The sequence below is a fragment of the Chlamydotis macqueenii genome, chromosome 20 (genome assembly GCF_036417535.1).
Source record: "Chlamydotis macqueenii isolate bChlMac1 chromosome 20, bChlMac1.mat, whole genome shotgun sequence".
NCBI classification, from domain to species: Eukaryota; Metazoa; Chordata; class Aves; order Otidiformes; family Otididae; genus Chlamydotis; species Chlamydotis macqueenii.
In genome coordinates this window covers 10,366,857-10,391,142 of record NC_141575.1, presented here as the reverse complement: position 1 = coordinate 10,391,142, position 24,286 = coordinate 10,366,857, and the positions used below count along the sequence as shown (strand labels likewise).

At 49.7% G+C, this 24,286-nt stretch overlaps 1 protein-coding gene across 12 annotated transcripts in view; it reads left to right on the top strand.

The window, feature by feature from the left end:
• Positions 1–24,286, top strand: part of EHMT1 (euchromatic histone lysine methyltransferase 1) — a 100,715-nt gene that overhangs the window by 28,505 nt on the left and 47,924 nt on the right. For 8 of the 12 annotated variants that reach the window (XR_015260726.1, XM_086763859.1, XM_086763863.1 and 5 more), the window contains 3 exons: positions 9,545–9,632; positions 19,837–20,393; positions 23,002–23,043. Coding sequence is in view for 11 of the 12 variants with exons in the window: in XM_086763859.1 (XP_086619985.1) it covers positions 9,545–9,632; positions 19,837–20,393; positions 23,002–23,043 (687 nt within the window). In the remaining variant the exon portion in view is untranslated. Of the gene's footprint in view, positions 1–3,340; positions 3,506–5,428; positions 5,597–9,544; positions 9,633–19,836; positions 20,394–23,001; positions 23,044–24,286 lie in introns of those variants that run through there. The other 4 variants (XM_086763866.1, XM_086763860.1, XM_086763867.1 and 1 more) reach the window with 3 other exon arrangements.

Genomic DNA, 24,286 nt, shown 5'->3' with positions numbered 1-24,286 from the left:
CTGGGTGGTCTTGTATTTGTTTTCTGGGGTGGGGAGGCTTGTTTGGGGGCTGAAGGGGGTTTTTTTTGGTGCTTTTGAAAATTTTTTAAAGTGTGAAGTTTCTGGAAAATTGGGTTCTCCCAGGAGCCCTCCCTGCTTGCAGCTACTGTAAGCAAGAAGAGCAAATGCTGGGGTGTCGGAGCTGCTTGAAGACCAAACTTCCAGAGGGAGGAGAGGGCCTGTGGCCATGCGGCACCTCCTCGCCAGGTCTCCTTTGACAGCCTCTGCTTGCATCAAGCAAGCCTACAGCTCACTTTTTCAGGTGGAGGCAAGAGCAAATGTTATTTTACCAGGAAGAAACAATCATTTTTATTTTGGAATGGCTTCCTCCCCTCTCTCTTCTTTTCTCCTTCTTTTTTTTTTTTTTTTTTTTTTTTTTTTTTAATAGTAGCTTGCAATCCAAGGGAGCAGGTGATTAAAATGAAACATCGGTGGTTGATTTCATGGCAGGAGGCCTATCTCTGCATCTTATTTCAAAATCCAGAGCCCTGGCCCTGCCATGCTCCGGGGTGTTTTTGCTGTCTGTGTTACAGACAGCTCTGTTGGCTGCCACAGACCTCGGTGGGACCTGGGTCGGGCACTGAAGGTCCCAGAGCCATGGGGGGGTCCAGGCACCCCTGCCAGCGGGCAGAACACCGAACTGAGCTCTCTGGGATGGAGGGAGACCCCTGAAGCTGCCATGCAGATCTGACTAAATTGTCAGTCAAGGAGTGAGATGTGAAGATGGCGTTTAAAAGATTAGGGAGGTCTTACAGGACGGATGGTCTGTGATACCTAATTAAATCTCTATCGTGTCTCCACTGGACTATAAATACACTCATTATTCGTCATCTAGAAGATGTGTGCTAAAGGAAGAGACATCAGAAGAAGTCATGAGGAGAGAAATGAGATTTCTTTGTAACACTGAAGAGCAGAGGCCTTGACGTGCTGCCCGATCAGCTCCCAGCCAGAGGAAGAAATGTGCTTTGGGTTTGATGAAGGCTGAGGAAACAAGCAACCAAAAAAAGGCCGAGGTGTGCAACGTGTGCTCCGGTGTGGTGGTGAGCACGACGGTACCGGTGTGACAGCCAGACGAAAATCTGTAATGCTCCATCCCTGCCGGCTGGTGCCCTTTGAAAGCATCTGCAGAGAGACGCTGAAAAGCCTGACCTACTTTGGAGAGAAGAGAAAAACCCGAGGTCTGGACTTCACGCTGCTTTTCAGTAAGGGTTAAGAGCCCCAAAGTGGGGCCTTGGGGTCTTGGGTTTTCCCCCTTCACATATTTAACTGACTTTTAAGTGCCAGCACGAGCTCTTCCCCTCTTCCCAAGACCACGTTTGGACAGAGCCGGGCTCTGCAGCACACATGCTGATCATCCCTCGTTAGACAAACTCTGGGCCTGGCAACAGGGGTGCAGGAGCAGGCCCACGACCTGGGGGCTGCAGTGATCGTCCTGGGGCTCCTTTTGCCAGGCTGGAGCCTGAATCCCCTGACCTCTCCCATCTCCTAATGCAAGAGGATTGCATGCATCTCGTGCAATGGCAGGGAGCGATTTCATTCAGGTAAACAAGGAGTTTTAAGGAGCTTCACCCTCCTGGCCGGCTGGTTTGTGGGAGGGATGGTTTGATTCCTGTTGCTCCTCTTTGTTGTCCTCTTGCTGCTTTTCCCTGAAGTTGTTCCTTCTCCCCTTGCCGCTCCTGGAGCTGAGAGCGGTCGAGGAATCGCCGCAGTGGGAGAGCTGCCTTGCTTTTGGGTCAGCTGTAAGGCTCGGGGCTCTGGCAGGATGAGCTCCCCGCTCGCAAGGCTCGGAGGACCATATGTTCCTGCAGCGACATGTAATGTCAGTGATTTGGAAGTGAAATCTTGAATTTATTACCCTTAACTACCATTTTCAGCCAGTCATTTTTCACTCCTGTGAATTTAGAGTTTTGACACCAACTCCTCCTTGCAGAGGAGACCCTTATGTCCCGTCATGTTTCCCGTGGGATCCGTCCCTCCCCACGCCTATGTGAGCTCCTTGGTCTCTTGGGTGGAGGAGGAAATGTCTGGCGTTGCTGTACGGGGGCGTTGGTCCTGGAGGGGGGCAGAGGAGGAGGATGGGCAGCACTGCCTGACAGTAGTCAGGAAAGCAGCAGGAGCGAAGCTCACACACTGTACAACCTAATTGGAAAGTATCCTTAAACAAGAAAAAAATTTAGAGGGGAAAAAAATGTAGAGCAAGCCTTTTTAAAAAAAATTCCTCTGGGATCCAACATAACAGCTTGCTTCCCCCAAACCAGGTAATTTATTTATCTTTTTCCTTCAGTCCCCATCAGGAGGGGGAAGGCTGGTAGACGCGGTGGAGAAGGGTCGAGGCGGTGGGGGTTAAGAAGACCTGACGTGCAAGCGTCTTCCCTGCAACGCTGCCATACTGTTTCGGAGCAGCACAGTGCCTCTTGCAAAGGAAGCCTTTCACAGCTTGTCCTTTTTCCAAGGATGAGGAAACCTCCAGCTCTTCTGGCATTTTCTCTCTGTCATAAGTCAGAGCTGCTTTCACCTGTAAAGTATGATCAGCACAGACAGGGAGAGGACTGGAACGGAGAGGGGCTCAGAGAGCAACCTTGCAAGGGTTTTTTTCATGGAGCTCTTGGTGTTAAATGAGGAACTTTTCCCCTCCTCCTCTCCTCATTTTCCTGTGTGCCTGCAAAAATAGTCTGGTTTGCATTTAAAGGAGAAAACTGTATGTGCTGGGACTAAGCCAACTTGTTTATTCAAGGAAAATATAGCGTTTCCCACCCTTTCTCTCACAGAGGAAGGCTTGATGGAGGATGGCGGACTGTGCTGGGGATTATATTTTTAGGTGACATCGAAGCACGGTTGTGATTTGAAGAAGCTAAAAATCATGGCTGGCATTTTGCATCGAGCTCTGCGAGACCACTCCTCTCTGCTCCCCCCAGCCCCCAGAGGGGTTAACGTCTCCCTCCAAAGCAGGTGGATTTTGACCTAAATCAAGGAGGGAAAAGGAAAAAAAAACAAAACCAAACCAAAACTTAAAAAACCAACAAAACCACCACCACAAACCCACAGCCTGCGATTTCCCTTCTCCAAAGAGGATTTTTATGGCGAGGGGCTGGAGGGGGGCCCGCGAGGGGTCGGGAGGCGAGCGCCCGCTCCTCTCCTCCTTGTCAAAAAATGGCAGGTCAGCGTGTCTGTAAACAATGCGTTATGAAATGGCAGCGCCAGGCCGAGCTGAGCATGCTCGGGAGCTGCCTGTAGGGGGAGGTGAGCCCGGCAAGATGATCTAATTCCGTGCAATTCTTGGGATTGAAGGAAAAGACCAGGCTCCACTCTTAATGACAGAGCAGAAAAAAACAAAAAAAAAGGCCCCACGCCGGGGACGAAGCCCGTAGGCCATGGAGGAGAGGGTGTGAGGATCTCCCACCTCCAGGACTGCGGGCACTGGGCAGCGCTGTGTCGCTTTCTCACCCTCCAGGAGAGTAAAGCCTTGGTGAGGTTTTGCTGTAGTTCTTAGAGGGACAGGCCCTAGGGTGCAAGTTTTATTATTATTATTACTTTTTTGTCTTTTTTTTTTTTTTCCTTTCCCCCTTCCCCCTTTTCCCTCTGCTTTTCCGGCTCGCAGGCATTGCTGTCTGGCTGCGGGCCGCTCGATGGCGGGAGGTGACCCAGACGGAGGTGGTGTGGGCAGCTGAGCGAGGCCGTCCAGGTCCCACAGGGAGCCCAGGCTTTCCCTCCTCAGCCGCCTCGATGAGCCCTTCTGCCAGGACGGGCAGGGGGAGAGGGAGCTGCTCCGGTGGTTTGGGGGTGGGAGGAAGAGGAGCGCGGAGGCTGAAGAGGTGCCTGGGCCATGTCAATGGGGGCAAGCTGCCTTCCGGCTCCTCTGCCCCGGGCTGCTGCAGCCTGCTCGCTCCAGGCTCCTCTTGGTGCTACAGTTTTCTCCTGGCTGAGCCTTCTGGGGACTGGGTGTTTCTGAAATGGCTGGTTTGCTTTTGCTAGAGATAGTGATGACTCTTGGTCTCCATTTTAGGGTTTTCTCCCCCCCTTCCCCTCCCGGGCGCTAGGAGAAGGCAGGCAGCAGCTGTGCTCCTTGCTAACCTCAGCCCGTGGAAGGAGGAGATGCCTTTGTCTGCTCTGGATTTACACTTGCCTGCACGTACAAGTTGCGCTGGCTCTACTGGGACACAGCTAGATGGGCACGACGCTTCCCAGCGTGGAGGCAGCAAGGAAGCGCAGATCGATCTCCCCTTTCTCTGCAAACCCCCCTTGCCCGAAGCCCGCACGCCATTGTGGAGCGCATTGTCGTAGAAGTCATTTTAAGTCCTGTTGTGTTTCCTGCACGTGTCTCCTTGTTCCTTGTTGCATGCAGGGACTTGCGCCTTGTTTCTACCCTTCTTGTTTTGGGAGTTGATTTGTGCGGCTGGAATAGGAGAGAGGACATGGGGGTAGAGAAGGAAATGTTTCTTTTCTTTCAGGAAGAGTCTGGATGAAAGGAATTCGGGAAACAAAAGAATTGCAAAGAATTTGATTTGGGGATAACTTCAGGCTGAGGGCAGTGCTTGTTGTGAGCTGCAGATAAAATTCCATGTTCACATGATTGCATGAGGATTATAAGGAAGTGGCCTTAACCTTAAAAAAAAAAAAAGAAATGGAGCTGTGAGAGTGGTGACTGCTTTGTAGGCCAGGTATGCTGGTGGTTACGTTTCCTTCCTTCTCCAGATCAAATGCTTCTGCTGCTCCTAATGACAGGCCCGTGGTCAGCGTCCCCACGGGCGGTGATCCCAGCCCTGGCCTGCGCGCAGGACCTGGGCAGTGCCCAGATCTGAAACGAGTGGCCCCCACGTGCCTACAAAAGAAAGGATCTCTTTCTACCAGCGTTTTCTTAGTCATTGCTTCCTATATAATTAAGTACAAAATGTTTGTCTTCCCTTTAAGGCAAAGGTTATTATGAGTGAGTTGTTTTGAGTTGTGTTGTTTTTTGGGGTTTTTTTTTCGGAGAAAAAGAGAGGAAAAAAATGAGTGAATGAGAATCTGCTCTCTACTGCTCTGGGGTTGCATCATTTATTGAGAGCTTTGCCTCTCTGCCTGGCTGCCGTATGTACTGCAAACCCCGCCGCCGCCGTGCACGGGAGGTGGAATCCTGCCCCGCCGAGGGGCTGGTGAGAGCTTTGCGGGGTGCGCGCCCCAACCGCTCGTGGGGAGCGGTGCCCGCTGGGGTCACCTCTGAGGGGTCCGTGTCCACCTCTCGGCCAGGGGCTTCGCAGGCTGGGCGGGATCGGTCCTGTCTGCCCCGCTGGGTCTGTAGGCAGATGTGTTGGTGTGGCCGCTGCCCCGAACAGGAGCGAGCAGAGTTTCAGAGGGGTCCTCCTGCTCCCAGCCCTCTCTGAGTGACCTGTTTTAGCTGCATGGCTCCAATCAGAATAACGCTGCTGCAAAGCCTCAAGTTCCCAGACGGTTGATTTTTAAGATACCAAAAAAAAAGACCCTGCTGAAGGTAGACATCTTAGCACATCGACCTCCGCTCCTTCCTGGCCTGCCTGGAGAGTTCTGGTTCCTGGCGTGACTCACTGGGCTCCTGGGCTTGGTAAGCTGCAGTGCTGGAGTTCTGCCGTGCGTGTCCTGTCTCTGCCTATAAAACCCGTCTGCACCTTTGCGAAGGGCACCCGGGTGGCTGATGAAAACGTCAAAGAGGAGGCTGACAAACCTCCTTCTGTGTTTCCCAGCTTTGCTCTTTATCTCTTCTTTTTTTTTCTTTTTTTTTTGGTGGGCTTTTTTTTTTTTTTTTTGTTTTAAAGGCACCACTGTAGTTTCTAGTCATCATCTGTTTGGAAGTGCCGCAGAGCCTTCCCTTGGCTGGTCTGACCCATCTTCCATCCCCTCCAAAGACCTCGCAGAGGAGAGGAAGCCTGTTTTCTTGTAAACAAGAGGTGGAGAGGAAAAACTGAACCAGCACTAGCTCCTCTGCTTGGATCCTCGTGGCTTTTAAAGCCCTTTCAAAGACCTGATCAGGCTTTCTTAAGATGGAATAATTTTTTTTCTTCCCCTTGAAACTTAAAAATAAAAGAGTTGAGGGGGGATAATGCTTCATTGCTGGTTGTATGTTGTCTTTATGGAGGCTCTCCAGCCATGGGAGGTTAATAACCAGTCTGGAGAGGTGGATGGCTGCGGGAAAGGGGGGAAGGAGGGAGGAAGAAAAAAAAAAATAATGGAGAGAGTGAGACTTTTATTGTGAAGCAGGCTGAGCTTGGCAGTTGGCTTTTGTTGGGACTGCTGCAAGAGCAGACATCGCTCGGCGGGGAGGGTGGGTATAGGATTTCCCTGCCAATCCAGCCGGCGGATTGGGGCACCGGGGTGTGAGCTGCGAGGGAAGGTTGTGCTGAATTTAAGGGAGGGGAGGGGAAAAAGGAAAAAAAAAAAAAACCAAAACCAAAAAACCCAACACCAAAAAATGGAGGTATTGACACTTGGGGTGAAGTTGCTGAGAAGTTGCCTGGGTGGAGCCGTGGGGTGGTGGGAATGGATGGGCAGCGGAGCCCAGCTGGTGCTGGGTGCCCCTGGGTGCTGGGTGCCAGCGGCTGCGGGTGCTGATGGAGCGCTGGCCTGGGGGGAAGAGGCTTCGAGCGCTGCGCAGGGGTTTCCTGTAGCTTCCTTTTCATCAAAATGCTTCCAAACTCACAGCTGGCTTTTTTTTTCCCCTGCTTAATTATTACTTTATTTTCTACCTTGATGCTGAGTTTCTGTTTGTTTCAGAGCAAGGCATGGAAGCTGTCAAGCCGCCGCTGCTGCTGGTGAGAGCTGTGTCTGAGACAGGGACCGGGAGAGCCCGCCAGGTGCCACCTCGGTTGGCATGGCCTTGGCACCTAGCTTTTTGTTCCTCTCACAGGAAAGGAGCAACGGTTGCTCTCTGGCCTCTTTTGGCATTGGAAATTCTGCTTCAAGAGCTCCTACGCTGGGCAGGACCCCGGGCAGCCCCGAGGTCCCAGTCATTGCAGCGAGGAGGGAGGATGGCCGATGGTCGTTAGCTGCTGAGGTCTGATTGACTGCAGGGCTTCTGCAGTTTTTCTTAATCTTGGGATTTCCAGTATGAGTCAGTTTAATAGCAGGAATAGCAAGACCTTTCTTTATCGCAGCAAAGGCTGGGGAAACAGGCCAGTTCCTGTTAGACAGACTGGGGCTCTATCTGCTGTGGTGCCTGTGGTGAGGGCCTGGGTGTCCCTTCCCATGGTGGGAGTCGTGGGGCCGAGCTTGAGCCCCGGCTCTCGGCAGTTCTCTCTGCGTTAGTCTTGCAGCCGGGCAAGTCCATGGGAAAAATGAAGTTATTCCCAGTTTACAAGAACTCTGAGTAGAGCAGAGGTAGGGTTTACAAGCAGATGTTTGCAGCAAGGATATATATGTATTATTGGCTTAGCAAATAAACAAAAAAAAAGGTGATCTGTGTTCAAACTTTGGGCTGTGTTTTTATGATCATTTCTTGGTGGAAGCTGTTGGCCAGCGTCTGCTGGAGGTATGTTCCGTTTCAGGCTGTCTCATCGGTTGGCTGAGCTGAGGTTTCAAACGCTTACGGCTTGCTTTTTGGCCTGCGTCAGAAAATCTGAAGGCGGCGCGCTTGGGGCACGAGTTCCCTCTTGCTGAGAGCATCCCGACGTGGCCGTGTTTGCTGTTTGCTTGTGCTGGGGGGCAGGCAGCCACCCACAACCCCCTTCCTTCTCGCTGGAGGAGCAGTCGGTCCCCGAAGGCGCCCTTAGCTCGGGGCAGGTGGGTCTGGCAGGCGGCGGCAGCTTCCCCAAGCACCCTGCGCCCAGCCCGTGTCCCTCGGGTTTCCTCCTTCCCACCAGCTGTGGGCTGCTTTGCAGGTGATGGCGTTTCGGTGCAGGACAGGGTGGTCCTGCGGGCACCGCGGTGGCCCAGAGGCAGGGACCTGGTCCTGGATGAGCCCTCCCTGGTCTGCACAGGGTGAGGGGGCTGCTGAAATTGGGGGAAGGAAGACCTTGCGCTGGCATCTGGCATTGTGACTGAGTTCACGTGGAAACAAAGTTGTCAGGGTGACTGGTGATAGCAACCGCAGCACCGGAGCTCGTCCGCCCTGCGCGCTGCGGACAGGAACCGACGTGGGGAAGGGCAAGCTGCTGCTGGGAACGGTTTTGGAGCTGACACACCGGACTTTGTGTGCGCGTCTTATCTCTTGCTTGCTTTATGTGAGATGGGCTGGTTGTTTTTTCTTTCTTTATCACTCGTTGCGCTTTAAACCTTGTGATTTGCATGGCTGCAGGCACCATCTGCTCTCTGGCCTACGACAGTTGGCTTGACTCGGGCTGGTTCTTCTCCTGCGACGCAGGCAGCGTGCGGTGAACCCTTCACCCGGCTGGCCCTGGCCCCAGAGCGCCCATCGCTCCTCCCCGCTCCCACGGCAGCTTGGCACAGCAGTTGCCGTCTTCACCTTTCAGACCAGCTTGTCTCCTTAAACTCAGAGCTGTCTCAAAGGACCCCTTCTCCTGTGTGTGTGTTTGGGATTTTTTTAAATAACTTTTTCCTTTTGTTATGGTAGCTTTTTTTTTTTCTCTTGCCACTTCAAAAAAAAAAAAAAAGAGTAGGTATTAAGGCTGCAAACATGATCTAGCAACATGACTCCAGGTGTTTGAAAGGCAGAGGAGATGAGCAGGTGTTCCCTTTCTACAAAAAGTGAAAAAAAAAAAGAGAGAGGGAGAAAAAAGAAAAATTACCTTTTATAGAATTAAAAATAGAGCTCATTACCTTTAATAAACATGGATGTTATGAACGATGAGTCAGCTGTGGCTCACTGATGGTTTCAATTTTTTAAGTTAGATTTGAATGAACTACAAAAAAACCAAACCCACCACAAGCGTGCTTGGGCTGTAAGTGTTGATAAATGATGTGTAATGAGAAGTTTGATAGATCTGCCTCCTCCCACCCGAAACCTAAGAAGTTTTGGGGCAATAAGGGTCACCTCCTTGCGGGGCCTTTCATGACCGTGTCAGTCCATGCCTGCACAGACGTACTGGGCTGAGTCCCCAAGCGTGTTACACTCGGAAGAACCGGCTGCATCTTACCCACAGGTCTGTGAGGTCTCGGCCCTGGGCAGCTCAGAGCCCCTCCGCTCCCTGGGAGGGACGGGCTGTCAGCCTGGGCGAGCCTGGCCGGTTTTTATCTTTGACCTGTGCCGTGGTGGCAGTTTCCTGGCAGCGTTATTTGGCAGAATGAGGTTTGCCCGTGGTGTAAACAGGATGCGTCTATGATTGTCTCTTGTTTTAAGTGCAACGTGTATGAACATTGAGCTAAACCGTGATATTTCTTTTTTTTTTTCCTCCCCTGTCCCTTCTCTCCCCAACCCTAGCGAGCAGTGCTGAGTAAGGGAGAGGCAAGCGTTATTTGGCAGAATGAGGTTTGCCCGTGGTGTAAACAGGATGCGTCTATGATTGTCTCTTGTTTTAAGTGCAACGTGTATGAACATTGAGCTAAACCGTGATATTTCTTTTCTTTTTTCCTCCCCTGTCCCTTCTCTCCCCAACCCTAGCGAGCAGTGCTGAGTAAGGGAGAGGCAAGGAAAGACGCCTGCATGAAGACTGAGCTGCTGAAAGACATCACCAACAACAAAGAGGAAGGTGAGCACCTGCCTCGACCGAGGGCCAGACCTTACTCGTGAGGGGAACAGAGCTGGGGGCTTGGAGCTGTGCTCTGTCCCCCGGGGGCCTCAGGTGTGCTCGCACGAACAGAATGGCTCCGTTCTCCTGTGTTTATTCTGAGCAGGGATCTTCCCCAGAAGATGGAAATTTGCTTTTCAGCCCATCCTTCGCCACCCACCTAAGGCATGATATCTAATTTTCACTTTTGCTTTGGTGTGGCTCTGAAGCGCAGAGGAGTTACTTTGAACCTCCTCTGTGTGACTGATGTTAGCTGAACTGTGATCCCCATCCCGTGATGACCTAGCCCTTTTCCTCCCTCTTTCGAAGTTAACTTTCTGTTTTCCTCTGAGTTTCTCTCTTGCTCCAGAACAGGCACCAGCCACGGCAGGATGGCCGGTGGGGTCAGACACTCCACACCTCGTGCTGTTGTGGGATGCTTCGAGGCTTCAGCGTTGTTTCTGCTTGCTTTTACTTTGCAGGATGCAATGCACATGTTAATTTGACAAAGTCTTTCCTGCGTGGTTGTCTGTGAGTTGCATGCGCACAAATCTGAGGGTTTAATAAATGTGTCAGCGGGATTAGGAAGAAAAAAAACACTGGCCTTTATCTTCCCTCTGCCCTCCTTTCTTTCCGTGGCTTTGTTATTCCTTGACTAGTTACTTCTTATAGCTCTGCAGGGATTTGGTGGATTTTTGTTCTCCTCTCCATTATAGAGCATTAGAAAAGCACTGAACTGGCCCCGTCAAAATACCTTGTCTTAGCTGGAAACAAAATTTTGGACTTAATTCAGATGTGTTTGAGTACAGCAGTGCTTTTGCTTTCTCTTCTGTCCAGCATAATGTTTTGTCAAGCTGCTGTAGTTGGAAAGTAAAGCTCAGAACAGGCAAAATATTGAATGCTGTGTCAGATGTGGCCACGGTGCTTGCATATTAACTGGGAGCACGTGAGTGCTGCTGCTGACGCCAGTTGTACGTGGACCTCTGGTCTGGGCAGACCAGAGACGAAGTGTGAGATGTCGGTGGGAGGTGGCGTTGCTCTGGAAGGAGACTCTGGCTTGGATCCCTTGCCTTCCTTGGCTCAGGACTATAGAGTCAAGTTTGTTTAGCTCTTGGTTGATCTTGAGATAAGTGTTGAGAGTCTGTGGGGGTAAAAATCCAGAATGAGGGTGGGAAGAGACGTTTCTGTACCCTGTATGTCTTGACTGATTTGGACTCATAGCAAATGCCGTGGATCCAGAAGGAAGCTGAGGACCCTCCCTGTGCAGGAGCAATCTCGAGGCTTCACAAGGTGCTCAAATTTCAATCACTTCAGCTGGCTGTCCAGTTCTGTTGCTGGGGAAGGAAGGGTCATAAAATGTGAACTGCATTGTCTACGTTCCTGTGGTAATGTTCGAATTGTATCCTCCTCTTCCAAGCATACCACGCCTGTAAAAGACAATGGTTTGGGTGGTCATTGTGCTGTACACATTCTTCTATGCTGACCTTCGTTACTCAGCTGTGATTGTCATAAGAGTGCAATTAGTTAATGCCCCTGAAGTCTGTTAATAGCAGTGTTTAGCGTTGGCAAAGAATTTTAATTTTTTAGTGTTGCGTGAACATGAAATCATTACAGCAGACTTGCAAGATGGGATGAAGTGGTTTCTTTGAGTCCTGTTTCCTGGCTCAGGGATGTGTGGCAACATATGGAGCTGGAATGTTTGGACTGAAGAAGCACCTTGAGGTCTGAGATTCTCTCTTTAAGTTTGCTTGAACAGTCATTTTTCTTTTGTGAGGATGATGGGACCAGTACTGTTTAATATCTTCATCAAGGACACAGTCAGTGGGTTTGAGTGCACGCTCAGCAGATTTGCAGACGATACCAAGCTGTGTGGTGCTGTCGAAACGCTGGAGGGACAGGATGCTGTCCAGAGGGACCTGGACAAGCTGGAGAAGTGGGTCCATGAGGTTCAACAAGGCCAAGTGCAAGGTGCTGCACCTGGGCGGGGGCAACCCCCAGTATCAGTACAGGCTGGAGAACGAAGGAATTTAGAGCAGCCCTGCTGAGAAGGACCTGGGGGTACTGGTGGATGAAAAGCTGGACATGAGCCGGCAACATGCGCTCGCAGCCCAGAAGGCCAGTCATATCCTGGGCTGCATCCCCAGCAGCGTGGCAGCAGGTCGAGGGAGGGGATTCTGCCCCTCTGCTCCGCTCTGGTGAGACCCCACCTGCAGCTCTGCGTCCAGCTCTGGAGCCCTCAGTACAGGAAAGACATGGACCTGTTGGAGAGGGTCCAGAGGAGGCCATGAAGATTATCAGAGGGCTGGAGCAGCTCTGCTGTGAGGCCAGGCTGAGAGAGTTGGAGGCTCCGGGGAGACCTTGGAGCAGTTTGGATGACCTTTGAAGGTCGCTTCCCACCCAAACCATTCTGTGATGTGTGGGAACTGGAATCTGCGTAAGTCTGCTGGTGCTTCTGGATTCTAGTTTAGGCTGAGCTGCTGCAGCAGACTGGTTGTGTGTTTGATGGGAGCCGTGCCCTGTAACACAAGACAGATCTGTTCTGGATTTTATTCCCTTTGGGAAAAATCCCCTTGACAGGTTATCTGTGAATATTGAAACTGGGATCTAAAACTTTCAGAGGCTTGAACTGACAGAGCCAAAGACTGACTGAAGGTGCTGTTTGGTTAAAGACTTAGTGTGAGTTACTCTGTTTTTCCCTCTTTTTACTCCCTCTTGACTCAGAAGGGTGCTAACGCTGAGGTCAGTATCAAATCCCCATTGGAACCATGTTAGCATGTACCATAGTGAGTTTATGAGTTGCAGCTCTGTGTACGAACTTAGCTTTCTCTGGGTCCAAGCTGAGCCAGGAAATTCAGGTAGCTTGCAGCCTTGAGTGGGGTTTAGGGGTGTCCTCCTGTCCACCACTGCAGCAGTGCCTGCAACGGCTGTCTGGCTCTACCACTGATGAAGATCTCCATGTTGGAGGTCTCCATGAAGACCTCTGTGGCAGGGAGGGCTCGTACTCTTGTGGGGCAATAGCTGAACTTCCCAGTTTATAATTGGCTGTTTTGAGGCAGTACAGCCCCTTTCTCGGTTGTCCTCAGCGTGCCAGCCTGTAGGTCACCAGACTCAGTGTCCCCTTCTGTGTAAAATTGCTCCATACAGACAGAAAAAAGCTGTGGGTGAGACCGTGCTGTTGTCCATGGGGAAATGTTCCAGTTCAGTGTTACATGTGGATGTCAGTTGGGGTCCATCTTCCCCTTTGACAGGGAGGGGAAAGAGGCAGGGAGGTGGAAGCCATGAGCGGAGAAAAGTTGTTCTCCTCTTCTGTTAGGCCATATTGTCTTCAGTCTGACTCAGAAACTAATTAAAAAGTAGTTTCTGTGCGAGAATCGCCAGTGATTTCAGTTCTCCTCCTAATGCACGCAGCTCCTAGCGCAGTGCTGCGTCTCGCTTGACCTTTCACAGCAAACCACTCCTCTTCTGATTCCTCAGCCCTGGAGATGGAAAGTTCCACGAAGGCAGCAGCAGAAAGGAGCAGGAAGGGGAGCTGGTACCAAGTTCTCCGTTAGCCTCGGAGACGTCACCCCGGGCAGCGGGTCTGCGAGATGCTGAATCCCAGTTACCCAACCTGTAAATCTCAGTATTGAGCATTCACAGCAGGAGTTGTCCTGTTTTTATTTTTTCTTTTTTTTTCTTTTTTTTCCTGTTTTGACTCCTGGCGTGTCTGACGGGAGATGGGAAGCGGTGACACTGCTGCAGGGTGACTGTGCTCCAGGGCGCTGGGAGGAGTGGCGCTTGCGGTTTGGAAACACAGGGCCAGGCTCTTGGATGGATATCGCCCACTTTCATGGATTTTAAAATGGGTGGGGGGAAGAAGAGACCAGCAATAGCTCACTTCAGAGAGAAACTTCACCCTGAAAACATAATTCTCTTGATTTCTTGGCTTCAAGATGTTCCACTTTTTGGCTTCAATGATAGAGGTGGCGCTTTCCTTTCCAGCGGGTACAGGATCTCCAGCTGCCCGTTCTCCCTAGTCTGTGTGATTTCAGCCGCCGTCCGTTCGGCATCCTTTTTATGTCAGCTGGGCTTCTCTCTGCTTTACAATTTTCTTTTTTTTTTTGACTTTGAAGAGGAAGGGGGGAGGGAACTGCTGTTCTGATCTGTTAGGCAGGACTGTAAGCAGGTGCGTTTCTCGCTTTTGAGAGTTTATCCAGCAGGCCAGTTGGGTCCTGAATAAGTGGCTGTGGTATCTGTGGTGCTTTTGAGGTGATCTGCAAAGTGCTTATGGTAAAAAAATCTGTGAAATGTGCGTATATAGACATATAAATGTATGCAGTACTTGAACTGCACTTGGCAATTGTGAGCTTTTCGCTTGAGCTCAGTCTTCGCTTCGCTCAGAGCTGGGTGTTTCTCGTGCAGCAGCTGAAGCACGGTGGCCCAGCTGTGGATGAGGAGCTGCCCTGCGCTGGGAGCACTTGAAACGCGTGGAAAACACCGTGTCAGTCGTGGGCAGTGCAGTGTCTCAGCACTAAGATGTTCAGGAAAACATGTAAAAGTTCCAGATCAGATAACAGTGCATTTGCTCACAGGATTTTTTTTGTTTCTTTTTTTTCTTTTTTTCCCCTCAGACCTAGTGATGATTGCGTTTTGGCCTGGAGTATAAGGGCTCATAATGCTCGCATATTTTTGTTATTTTGTCTCACTGAGCAGAGAGATCTGAATTTGAAAAATATATTTAAGATTTCATGTTTTTCAGAGCATTCTGAAAGTACTACAGAGTTTTGAGCTGATCGTCTGACTGCCTGCATATGGAAAGTTTCTGGTGGCTCCTTACCACCTTTGGTCCCCGCAGAGGTGATTCGGTTTCCTCTGGCTGTGGCCGGCACGGCTGGCAGAGGCTGTAGTGCATCTGTTAGACAGGCTCTGCCCGTGGGCACGTTTTGGCAGGCTGAACCAAGCTCCGGTGAGCTCCAGGGCAGGACCAGCGCCAACTCTGGCTCCGGTGGAAGGGCTGGAAACCCAACAGGCAAAGGCAGTAGAGAGAAACCAGTATTGCATGAGTCTGGGCTGGGAGAGCAAAGGTGGGTTTCATTTTGTCTAATACAGGAGTTTTTTTGAAGTTACCGTTCTAATTCTGAACTAGTCCAGCTCATTTCTGCTTACATGTGGTAGGCATGCCCAGGCAGTGATCAGTTTAGCCAGAAACAGATGTCTAGAGTCAAACTATGCTTTTCTGAGCTGTCCTATTCTGTGCGTTGGTTGCAACAGTGGCTATGGGGCACCCTGGAGTTGGAGATACCTAAGATGAGATGAGGTGTCCTCATCCTGTCTGACTTAACTTCTCCCCTATTTTTGTAGGATTCTGTTCTCTTCATGGGAATTTTAATTCAATTTTGAATGACTGGGATACGGAGAAAGAGCTTAAGACTGAAACTTCTGCAGAGGGTCTGCTGAAGCCTGGAGAGCGGTGGGAGGGCTGGGAACTCTGCACTGCTCTCAGGGAGTTGTTGGTTCAGAGTAGTGATTTAAATATATTACTGATTATTCTTTGCCACCTGGAGTCGCAGAGATAATGGCTATGCATAATTTTCTGAGTTTTCAATTCCTTGAGTTTCTAAACTCAAGAGGAGGCTCCAGGGAGACCTTACAGTGACCTTCCAATACCTCAAGGAGGCTACAGGAAAGATGGGGAGAAACTCTTCAGCAGGGCCTCGTGTGACAGGACGAGGGGTAACGGTTTCAAGATAGAGGGAGGTAGATTCAGATTAGATATCAGGAAAAAATGTTTTATACTGAGGGTTGTAGAACACTAGCCCAGGTTCCCAGAGAGGTGGTAGATGCTCCATCCGTGGTAACGTTCAAGGCCAGGTTGGATGAGGCTCTGAGCAACCTGATCTGGTTGGAGATGTCCCTGCTCCTGGCAGGGGGGTTGGACTGGGTGGGCTTGGAAGGTCCCTTCCCACCCAAAACATTCTGTGATTCTGTGAAAATGTAACCAGCTCCTTAAAGATTCACCATTACTGAACTTTGCTTCAACTCGCTATCGACTTCAGATACCTACCTAGGGTAGCAGGCACCATAACAGAGAACACATTTCTTGGGCAAGTTACGCGTCCTACACATTGCTGAATTTAAGATTAGAAGCAAATGCCTGGATCAGGATGCAGGCAGCGCTGTGGTCAGGGTGACAAGCTTCTGCTGCCGCGTGTGGCGTAGGGGATGCGTAAGGGAGCTCTGAAAGTACGGGGGTGCTTCTGGTAAGGGAGGTTAGAGTTCCGTGGACATAGGCTAGATCTTTGTACCTTTGTTAAAGAAAGAATGGTTGTAGCTTAAAGAAGAGTGAGTGAGTTGGACAGAAAAGCAAATACATAGGAAATGTAGTTTTGGTCTACTTAGAAAGAATGAATGCTGTCAAGTTGTAAAGTTTTAGAGAAGCATTGATTTCAGTTTTTTATTCACTTGCAGCACAGGAGCAGAAAAGCTGTTGAACAGCATTTTCAAGAAGAGAACTCATTGCCATGAAGTGTATTTGAAATCAAGATTTTAGCAGGTTTGCAGTGAAACTTTTTTTTTTTTTTTTTTAAATGAAAAGGTCACGCCAGGAACAAGTGTGTGTTTAGCTGTCTGGTGCTGTTGCAGAGCTCCTGTGGGCTGCTTTATTCAGTGTTTCTCCATTGAGAGGCTCCTGCTGTCTCTGGTTTGTGTTCCCATCCCCGTCTCTCGGCTGTGTTTCAGCAAAAGTGTAAATACGTGTGGAATTGTGTCTATTCGGCAGTGCTTGTAAGCGTGCACTTCGTGTACCTCAGACTTGTTGAACGTGGTCAGGCTTGCAGATGTGTCCTGCTACACGAGGATGGAACTCCGAGCTGGCGGCAGAGCATCACGGCAGGTGGAGCGGTACCCTAGCCCGGGATGGTAACTCCTGTTGTCCTGTTAGCAGAGCAGATACTTCGGTTGTGAAAACCAGACTAGCTTCCCGGGGTTACCATGTCTTACTGGAGCTGGAAGCTGCAGGACCTTGCTTTGCCCTGCGATGTCTGGAGCCGTTTACAGCAGGACAGAGTAGGTGTGTAATCCTGTTAAATCAAAACCGTAGCCCTGATGCTTGCCGTCAAGTTCTTCCCTTCTGTGCAGCTTCAGGGACTATGAAATTTCGTATCTTTGTTTTGTCAAATCTCTAGTCGTACAGATTTGGAAGTCTGGTGCCTGTTTTTAGGGGATTGACAGCGCTTCCACAGTCAGGCAGGCTGCATTTTGCACACTTAATAAGAGTGTGTGTGGGGGGGGACTGTACGTGGGGTTTTAATTTTAGCTTCATGGATTTTTCATAAAGTCTGCGATGCTTTCTGGAGTAATGCAGTTATTCTTTCCCCTAGGGCAGTGCTCTAATTTACCTCGTTTTGGTTGCCTTCATGGCAGGTAGAGCAGTTCTTGCCCTCTGCTTATTCCGTTTATCTAGTAGTCGGGCACTGGAGGTATTTGGCTGCTCTGGTGGGAGTGTGCAGTGTTTAAATCAACAAATAGTGAAGGCTGTGTTCGGCCAGGTGCCTAGTGCTGAGCGCTAGGAACCTCCATCTGTGGTTAGAGAGCTCATTGTTTTCTTCTGGCACCGACTTTGCTGAAATCGTTGTTTAAATGCCCACAGCGCAGTCTTTTAAAGACACCAAATGCAGAAAGAGAAAAAAGGATTGAAAGAATAAGGACAAAGCCGTTGGCTCCCTCTGCCCAGGACTTTTCAAGTAGTTAAATAACAGTGAAAAAACTAGCTCTTTATCTTCTCCCAGAGTTGTTGCTATCCAGAGCAAACCCTTGTGGTCTTATCAGAGCTTTCGGTACACAGAAGGTGGTCTGGGTGGCGTGGGAGGGCGGCAGCTGGAGGTGACGGCTTTGAATCGTGCTTGGAGAATCACTCAACTGCTGCCTACTGGAGGTGGGGTTTCTGCCTCTGCCCCCCTGCAAGTGCTCCAGTGAGCACCGGTGAGCTCTTTTTGGAGGTTTTGGAGCTCTTTTTGGAGGCTCTCAGCCAGCAGAGTCCATGTGGGAGGCATCGCAGGCCGAGCTGCCTGGGTTTGGGGGGAGTGGACCGCTCAGTGCGGATAACTCGTCAGGAAAAATGGCCAGAGTGGAACGCCAGGGAAGAGTTACTGCTCGTCATCAGGCTTTGAATCCGCTTTCCAGTGAGCTGCTTAGTGCCCAACATGTGTGGCTTTCAGTCGGAAATAAGAAGCAGGACTGTCACTGTTGTAACTAACGGGTAGGACGAGGCTGGAACAAGGCGAGTGCTGCGGTCTGAGACCCACCCGGGCAGAGCCCTCGCCAACCTGGTGTGAATTCAGCGTGACCGTGCTTCAGGCTGGAGGCTGGATTGGATGGTCTAAGTGTATTGACCAGTTCTAAACGGCTTTCAGTTTGATGCTGGAAATGCTTGTCTTTAAATCTCAGATGAGAAGGAAAAATCAGGATGTCTGGGGAATAATGTGGTTTTTTTCAGGTATTGGAATGCGTTGCTTTTAGAGTCTGGATCTGCAAGTGCTGTTTGTGCAGAAATTTGTGTCAAAATCTTTTAGGTCAGCCTGGTGGTAAGGAGATGGACTGAATGGATGCATTGAACAGGAGTAGAAAGAAGGTGGTGGTTAGGCCCTCAAACAGCTGGGGAGAGATTTTTTTCCCAGTTGCCACTAACTGCAAAGGGAATTTGGTGCTTTTTGGGAAGAGCTGTTCCGGTGAGCTGTGCAGTGCTGCTGACATTGGCACTGAGCTGCCTGTGCTTGGATACGCGCAGCAGAGCCCTGCGGAGCTCGACTTGGAACAATCACCCCAGATATATCAGACTTGCCTCCTGGGATCCAGGATCTTGATTCCCTTTCATGCTTTGGCCTTGCATCAGGTTTTGTCAGACCAGCAGAGACATTCAGAACATTGTTTTCCTTGAGTATCTGGGCTTCAAGAGCAGCATGAAGTGTGATGCTGATACCCAGCATGCTGGTCTGGCTTGCAGTTGTCCTCCGGTTTGACTCCAGGTCCTTCTGAACCCCGTAGGCAAAAATTGCTTTGATTCGAGCTGGTGGTGAATCAGTCCTGCCTGCTTTGGCAGCCCGCTTGGACCGAGCTCTTGCTGGTACTTCTTGTGGTGCTTTTCATAACTGTCTGGCCTCTGGAAGGAAAACAATACAAAGAATCCCTAACAGCAGGTTGGTTTAACCGTACTGAACGTGCTAGTGAATTGTTATCGCTCCTGGTTGCTGGGGGAGCTGCTGGTTTGTCGTGTCGGGAACCTTTCTGCAGGTACATGCTTTCATACTTGGGTTTTTTTCAGCTCAAGTCTGAAATCTCTGATGGGACAAATTCATTGATAGGGGGAGCATGGAAATGTTTGGAAGGGGGGGAAAAAAGACTTCTTAAATGCACACTCCTGATTTATCTCTGCATGAGCTTTTAGTCAGTCTGCAAAAATCTCGCTGCATTTTAGTTGTATAATTATTATAGTCTAAAATTGCATTTAACGTGCTTCACCCCTGTGTTTACTCTGGCTATTGCATCTGAAATGGCGCTGTGAATCCTGCCCCTGTGCTGCTTCATCCTGGCAAAAGAGCCAGTCTCCACAGGACGACATTTCCAGGAGAGCTGTGATTGCCAGGGAGTTACTCCTTGCGACGTTTCGTTTAGCGGCAGAGCCCCGATGTAGATGTTTCGCTGCTGAGCTGTGTCTGTGCCACAAGAACTTACCCATGCAGCTCTACCAGCGAGCTTTTCTTGTGTCAGTCTGGCACTGTGAAGGGCTTTGCCAGAGATGGAAATGCAAGATTGGGCAGCGTTTTGTTTGATATGTGAGGTGTTGACATATGGTCCAATAAACGTAGTTATTGGAAAAGCTAAAGATAATATTTACCTTGAAAAATCCATAGTTGGGAATAAATGGCCACATCTGCAGCTGAGACAAGTGAGAATGAGTGCGCTGCTTTCCTCTGAGCCATCCCAGTTTGCACCAGCTGAGGATCCAGGCAAGCCGGTCAGGTAGGTGAGTGAGCAACCTAAATGGATATATGTGTGTGTGTGTGTGTATATATATATAAAAAAAGCAGTTTCCTAGGCGAGAGGTGTGCTCTTCTTTACCCACTGTAAGTAGCTGTACCTTTTCTTTGGAGTTTTGATACTGCTTGTGACCCTTTTCTTTCTCCTCTCTTCCTCCTCCCTCTTCCTCCAGGATTTAATGCCATGGCTGCAGATGAAAGTGCTACGGAAAAGCAAGCGGGGGAACCAAAAATGGCAGTGGACGGTGAAACCAATGGTTCCTGTGAGCACGGCGAAGCTGGTGGCCACCCAAACCCAGCTAAAAACACTCAGGACAATACGAAAGTGAGCCAGCAGGACTCTAGTTCTAAATTAAATAGGATAGCAGAAAATGGCATTTCTGAACGAGATGGCGAGACTGGGAAGCAAAACCATATGAAAGCTAATGACTTCACACAGACTTCTGTCACGGGGAGCAATGGATATATCCTAACGAAGCAGATGGCACAGGAGCAGCCTCTAAGGACTACCAGCACCTTTGCTTCCCTCACCGGCCATGCTGCAAAAACCCTTCCCGGAGGAGCAAGCAAAGGGAGAACTGTGGGCTCCTTTTCTCAGATGCAAGCCACCATGCCGGCCAAGCTCGGGGAGGGCAGTAAGGACATGGATGCTAAAAAAGCCACCGCTGCTAATGCTGAAGTGAAGGTCCACAGAGCGCGGAAGACAATGCCTAAGCCCACCCCTAGCCTGGTAACGTATATGCCCGGCAGCCGGGGCTGCTGCCATTGCTCTTGGCTTTCTTTGAGTGCGTGAGAGGGGTACCCTGCTGCGTGGGAACGCACGTAATTCGGAGGTGTCCCACTGAGTGGATTGATTTTTTTTTTCTTTAATATATATCTATGTATTTATTTTTATTTTTTATCTTCCTACATAGAGACAGAGGTGTTAAAATAGAGCCACGTGGCCACCATCCGCTCTCTTCCCCGATGTGTTTCTAAATACAGAGTTGATCATTTACCTTTTCCAACAGATCTGTGCGAAACACTAAGTGGCCTTTCTCTCTTGGCTGTACTGCTTATCAGCCGTCTGCTGAAATCCAGAGCTGCTTGTGAAACAAATTAGATTTCTTATAAGTTCACCCCAAAGGAAATTAAGCATGCCGCGTTAACTCGAGGCTTCTCCTGAGCACGGAAGCTGTCAGGAAGCTGATGTGTTAGGCAACTTGATTGCGTTGCTGTATCATTATAGCAGTAAACCAGATGATGTTTTCTTTCTCTTTGTATGTTGCCTGCAGAAATCTTGACTCCAGAATCCTTAGGGGTGGGTTTACCATCATTTAATACAGAGCACTGCCTTTTTGTTAGGAGGCAAAAGGATATGTGAAATCATCTGATGTGTTCACGTTATAGCAGGGTGAACAGAAATGGGCTTTTCTTTGTCACTGGCCAGCTTTGGTTCTTTTGGTTCTTTTTTTGGTTCTTTTGCCAGAGGTAGGGGATAGATACCAGAACAGGATGATCTCCACTACGAGCACCTGGTCTCCAGCCCTGTGACACTTTATATTTAGCCACAGCGAGCTCTGCCCTCTCATTGTGCTGTGGCTAACGATGGGGAGAGACTGGCCTTTGGGTGTCGTGCACCTAGGTCAAGGACAGGCTTGCGAGCCCTGCTTGGCAATGTGAGTCACGCTCAGAAATAAATAGGAAGCTGCTGCAGCTTTGTAAAGCTTGGTGCAGTGGATGGCTGTAAGCTACCAGCGTTTTACGGACAAGCGAATGCAAAGTTCTTCTCAGATGTCACCCACATGTTGCAGCACAGCAATAGCGTGATGTGAAAGCCTCAAAGCTGTGAATTGCTGTGGTCTGGAGCAGGGGAAGAGAGAGAGAGAAAAAAAAAAAAAGGATGGGTGGCACCTAGCCAGCCACAGATGGGGAAAGGTGCCCTTGGCTGCGGCACCACCTGTGCCTCCGGAAGCAGGTGGGAGTCCAAAGAGCACGTCGCGATTACAGACCGCGTGGGCGCCCAGCCTCAAGAGTAGGGCAGAAACCACGCCTGCCGCGATTCCCCAGCCCTTCTCCCAAACTGCTCATTTCCCCTCCGTCTTCCCCCGGTTGCATTTGAATTCTCTCGCTCTCGCGCCCCTGCTGTGCTTTCTGGCGAGCGGGCAGGGAAGCCCAGATGCAATCATGCAGCCTGATGAAAAGTTTGCACAAGTCTGTCTCTTACCCACACAAGGCTTTGCCAGGGAAAGTGCCTCGCAGCTTTCCTCCAGCAGCACACTGCGCCAGGCAAGCCCCCAGACCCTTGTGGGGTTTGAGGGGGAGCGATCCCGTGGAGCTGAGCAATTGAAAGAGGCAATTTCCTTCTAAAAGACGACTGCTAGGCTAGGAGGGAGTGTTTTCCTCGTTCATATTTTATGATATATCAAAAGAATATTTTTACGCAACCCCTTGGGCTTCAGGGTTTGTCTCTAGAAAGCTGCGCGCGGTGTTTGCGAGTGCTCGCAGTGCTCCGTTACACGAGTTGCTGTGATGGTGCTGGAGATCGTTACTTGCTCACGCAGTCACAGCGGCGTGAAAAACCAAAGCCTGCAGTTGCTGGGCCGCTCTACCAAGTGCGTAGCCTGTCCTCAGCACCTCTGGCCGTTCCCCTTGGGCTTAAAATAGGGAGAGAGACAGAATTCACGAGAAGGGTGGTAGGAAGAGGCCGTTCCCTTGTTCTCCACGAGTCTCTGCATCTGAATGCGAACCCAAGATTTTATCTCATTTCAGCAAGACAATAAAACATCTGTTTTGTTCCGCCTTCCTGATAATTACTGCCTATTTTTTCCTCATTGTCTCTTGAATTTACATGCTATTTTCTTTTGAGGAGCGGAGTCCTTGCTAGTTGTCATTCTTCTGTCCTGGTTATTTCTGTGTCGCGTTTATGAGGCTCATCAGCACAGCATTGCAGTAACTTTTCATGCACCAGCCTCCACACCTTTTTCCTTCAAAACCGCCACGATAGCAGGGACTGTACTGCAGAAAATAAATTGTGGAAATCACTCAGAAGTTGATATTACAGGACACAGTCGTTTTCTTTGCTAATATTTTTTAGAGCATGGTTGTTGTCTTGGTAGACTGTTCTCGCAGACCTTTGCTGGCTGGGAGAAAGAGCAGGGGAAGGTGTTTTGGTGCCTGCAAAGTGTAAACATTTTTTCCCCCCGCTCCTGTAGAAACCCACTGGGGTCAAAAAATTGTTTTGTGTAATCCAATAGTTGTCAGGGGACCTTGGCAGCCTTTTCCTGCACATGCGGATTGGTCTTTGAAAGGAGGAAAAGAATTTTCTCACAAATTTAACCAGCTTTTTCTTTGTTTAGGAGTTGCTTCCTGAATTGGGATCGAAGCTGAATCTGAAACAGGTGACAATTTTACTTGATGTTGTCCCATGTTAAGGTGGTTTTTGAACAGAAGCCTCAGAAGAGTTGTTGACAGCATCATTTCAGTTCCCCTTCTGAATAGTGCGGTAACCCAAATACTGCACGTTTCGGAAAAATCTTTCTTTCCTTCCCATTCCATTTTACAACCTTATTAGGAATCCAAAAGTTTCCAGGGCCAGGCAACAGACTGAAAGGCAAGTGTGTGTGTGTGTGTGCGTGTGTGTGTGTCCTGTGCTTGGAGAAGGCCCCTCCTGCTCTGAAACTGGAGTTTCTGAGCTTAGCGTCGCTAAGACGTGTCTGGATGTCCTGGTTCTGGCCAGGATAGAGTTAATATTTACCTGAGCTGGGTGGAGAACTGAAGCTGGTAGCCCCTATGGCTGGGATAGTTAACTAATTAGCTAACAGCTGGGGTTAATTTACCCAAATTAGCCAAAGGGCTATTCCATCCCATCTGACATCATGCTCAGTATATAAGTGAGGAGGGTGCTGAAGGGAGGCCCCTCCTAGTTGGAAGAGACTGGATGTGGAGATCTGTTGTGAGCTATTGTACTGTATTTGTGTTCCATCACTGTCTTGTTTTCTTCTGTCATTACTGTTAAATTTACTTTTTGTTCAATCTCAACCTGCGTGTTTGGTTTTTTTTTTCTGGTTTTCTTTTGTTTGTCAAATCTCCTCCTATTCTCTCGGAGAGTGGGTGGAGTGAGAGAGAGACTGCGTAGTCTGGTCCCCGTTGGGGCTGAACTACGACACTGGAAGGGAAGAAGAATGGTAAACAGTAGTGAAGGCATCCCATAGTTACCTCTTGAGATAGCAGGAGCAGGTGGCTGAATTGGGAATCCCAAGTTCTGTTTCTTTTCGCTACTTGGTGACTGTAGGTGGAGGTGTGTGTCTCTGGTGGTATTTTTCAGTGCTGTGCAGGGGACCAGGTCAGGGGAACTGAAGTGTCAGAAGAAATAGTGCAAAAATCCGTGAAATCAGTATCTCAGCCCGATTCATGGCGTGAGCCCAAAATGTAGGGTACCAGTTTAACTGGCAGGAGCTTGGAGCAGGAGAGGCTTTGCTTATGTTGGTGTTTTCTACCAATATTCATCAAACTGCACCTTCCAGCAGCGTTGCCGCTAAATATCTGATCCCAGGAGCAGTAAGCTGCTTCCTTGCCGTGTGCACGTTGCTGTTGCTGTAAAGCAATTATTTTCTGTGTCAGCAGCAGTGTGGCGGTGGTGTG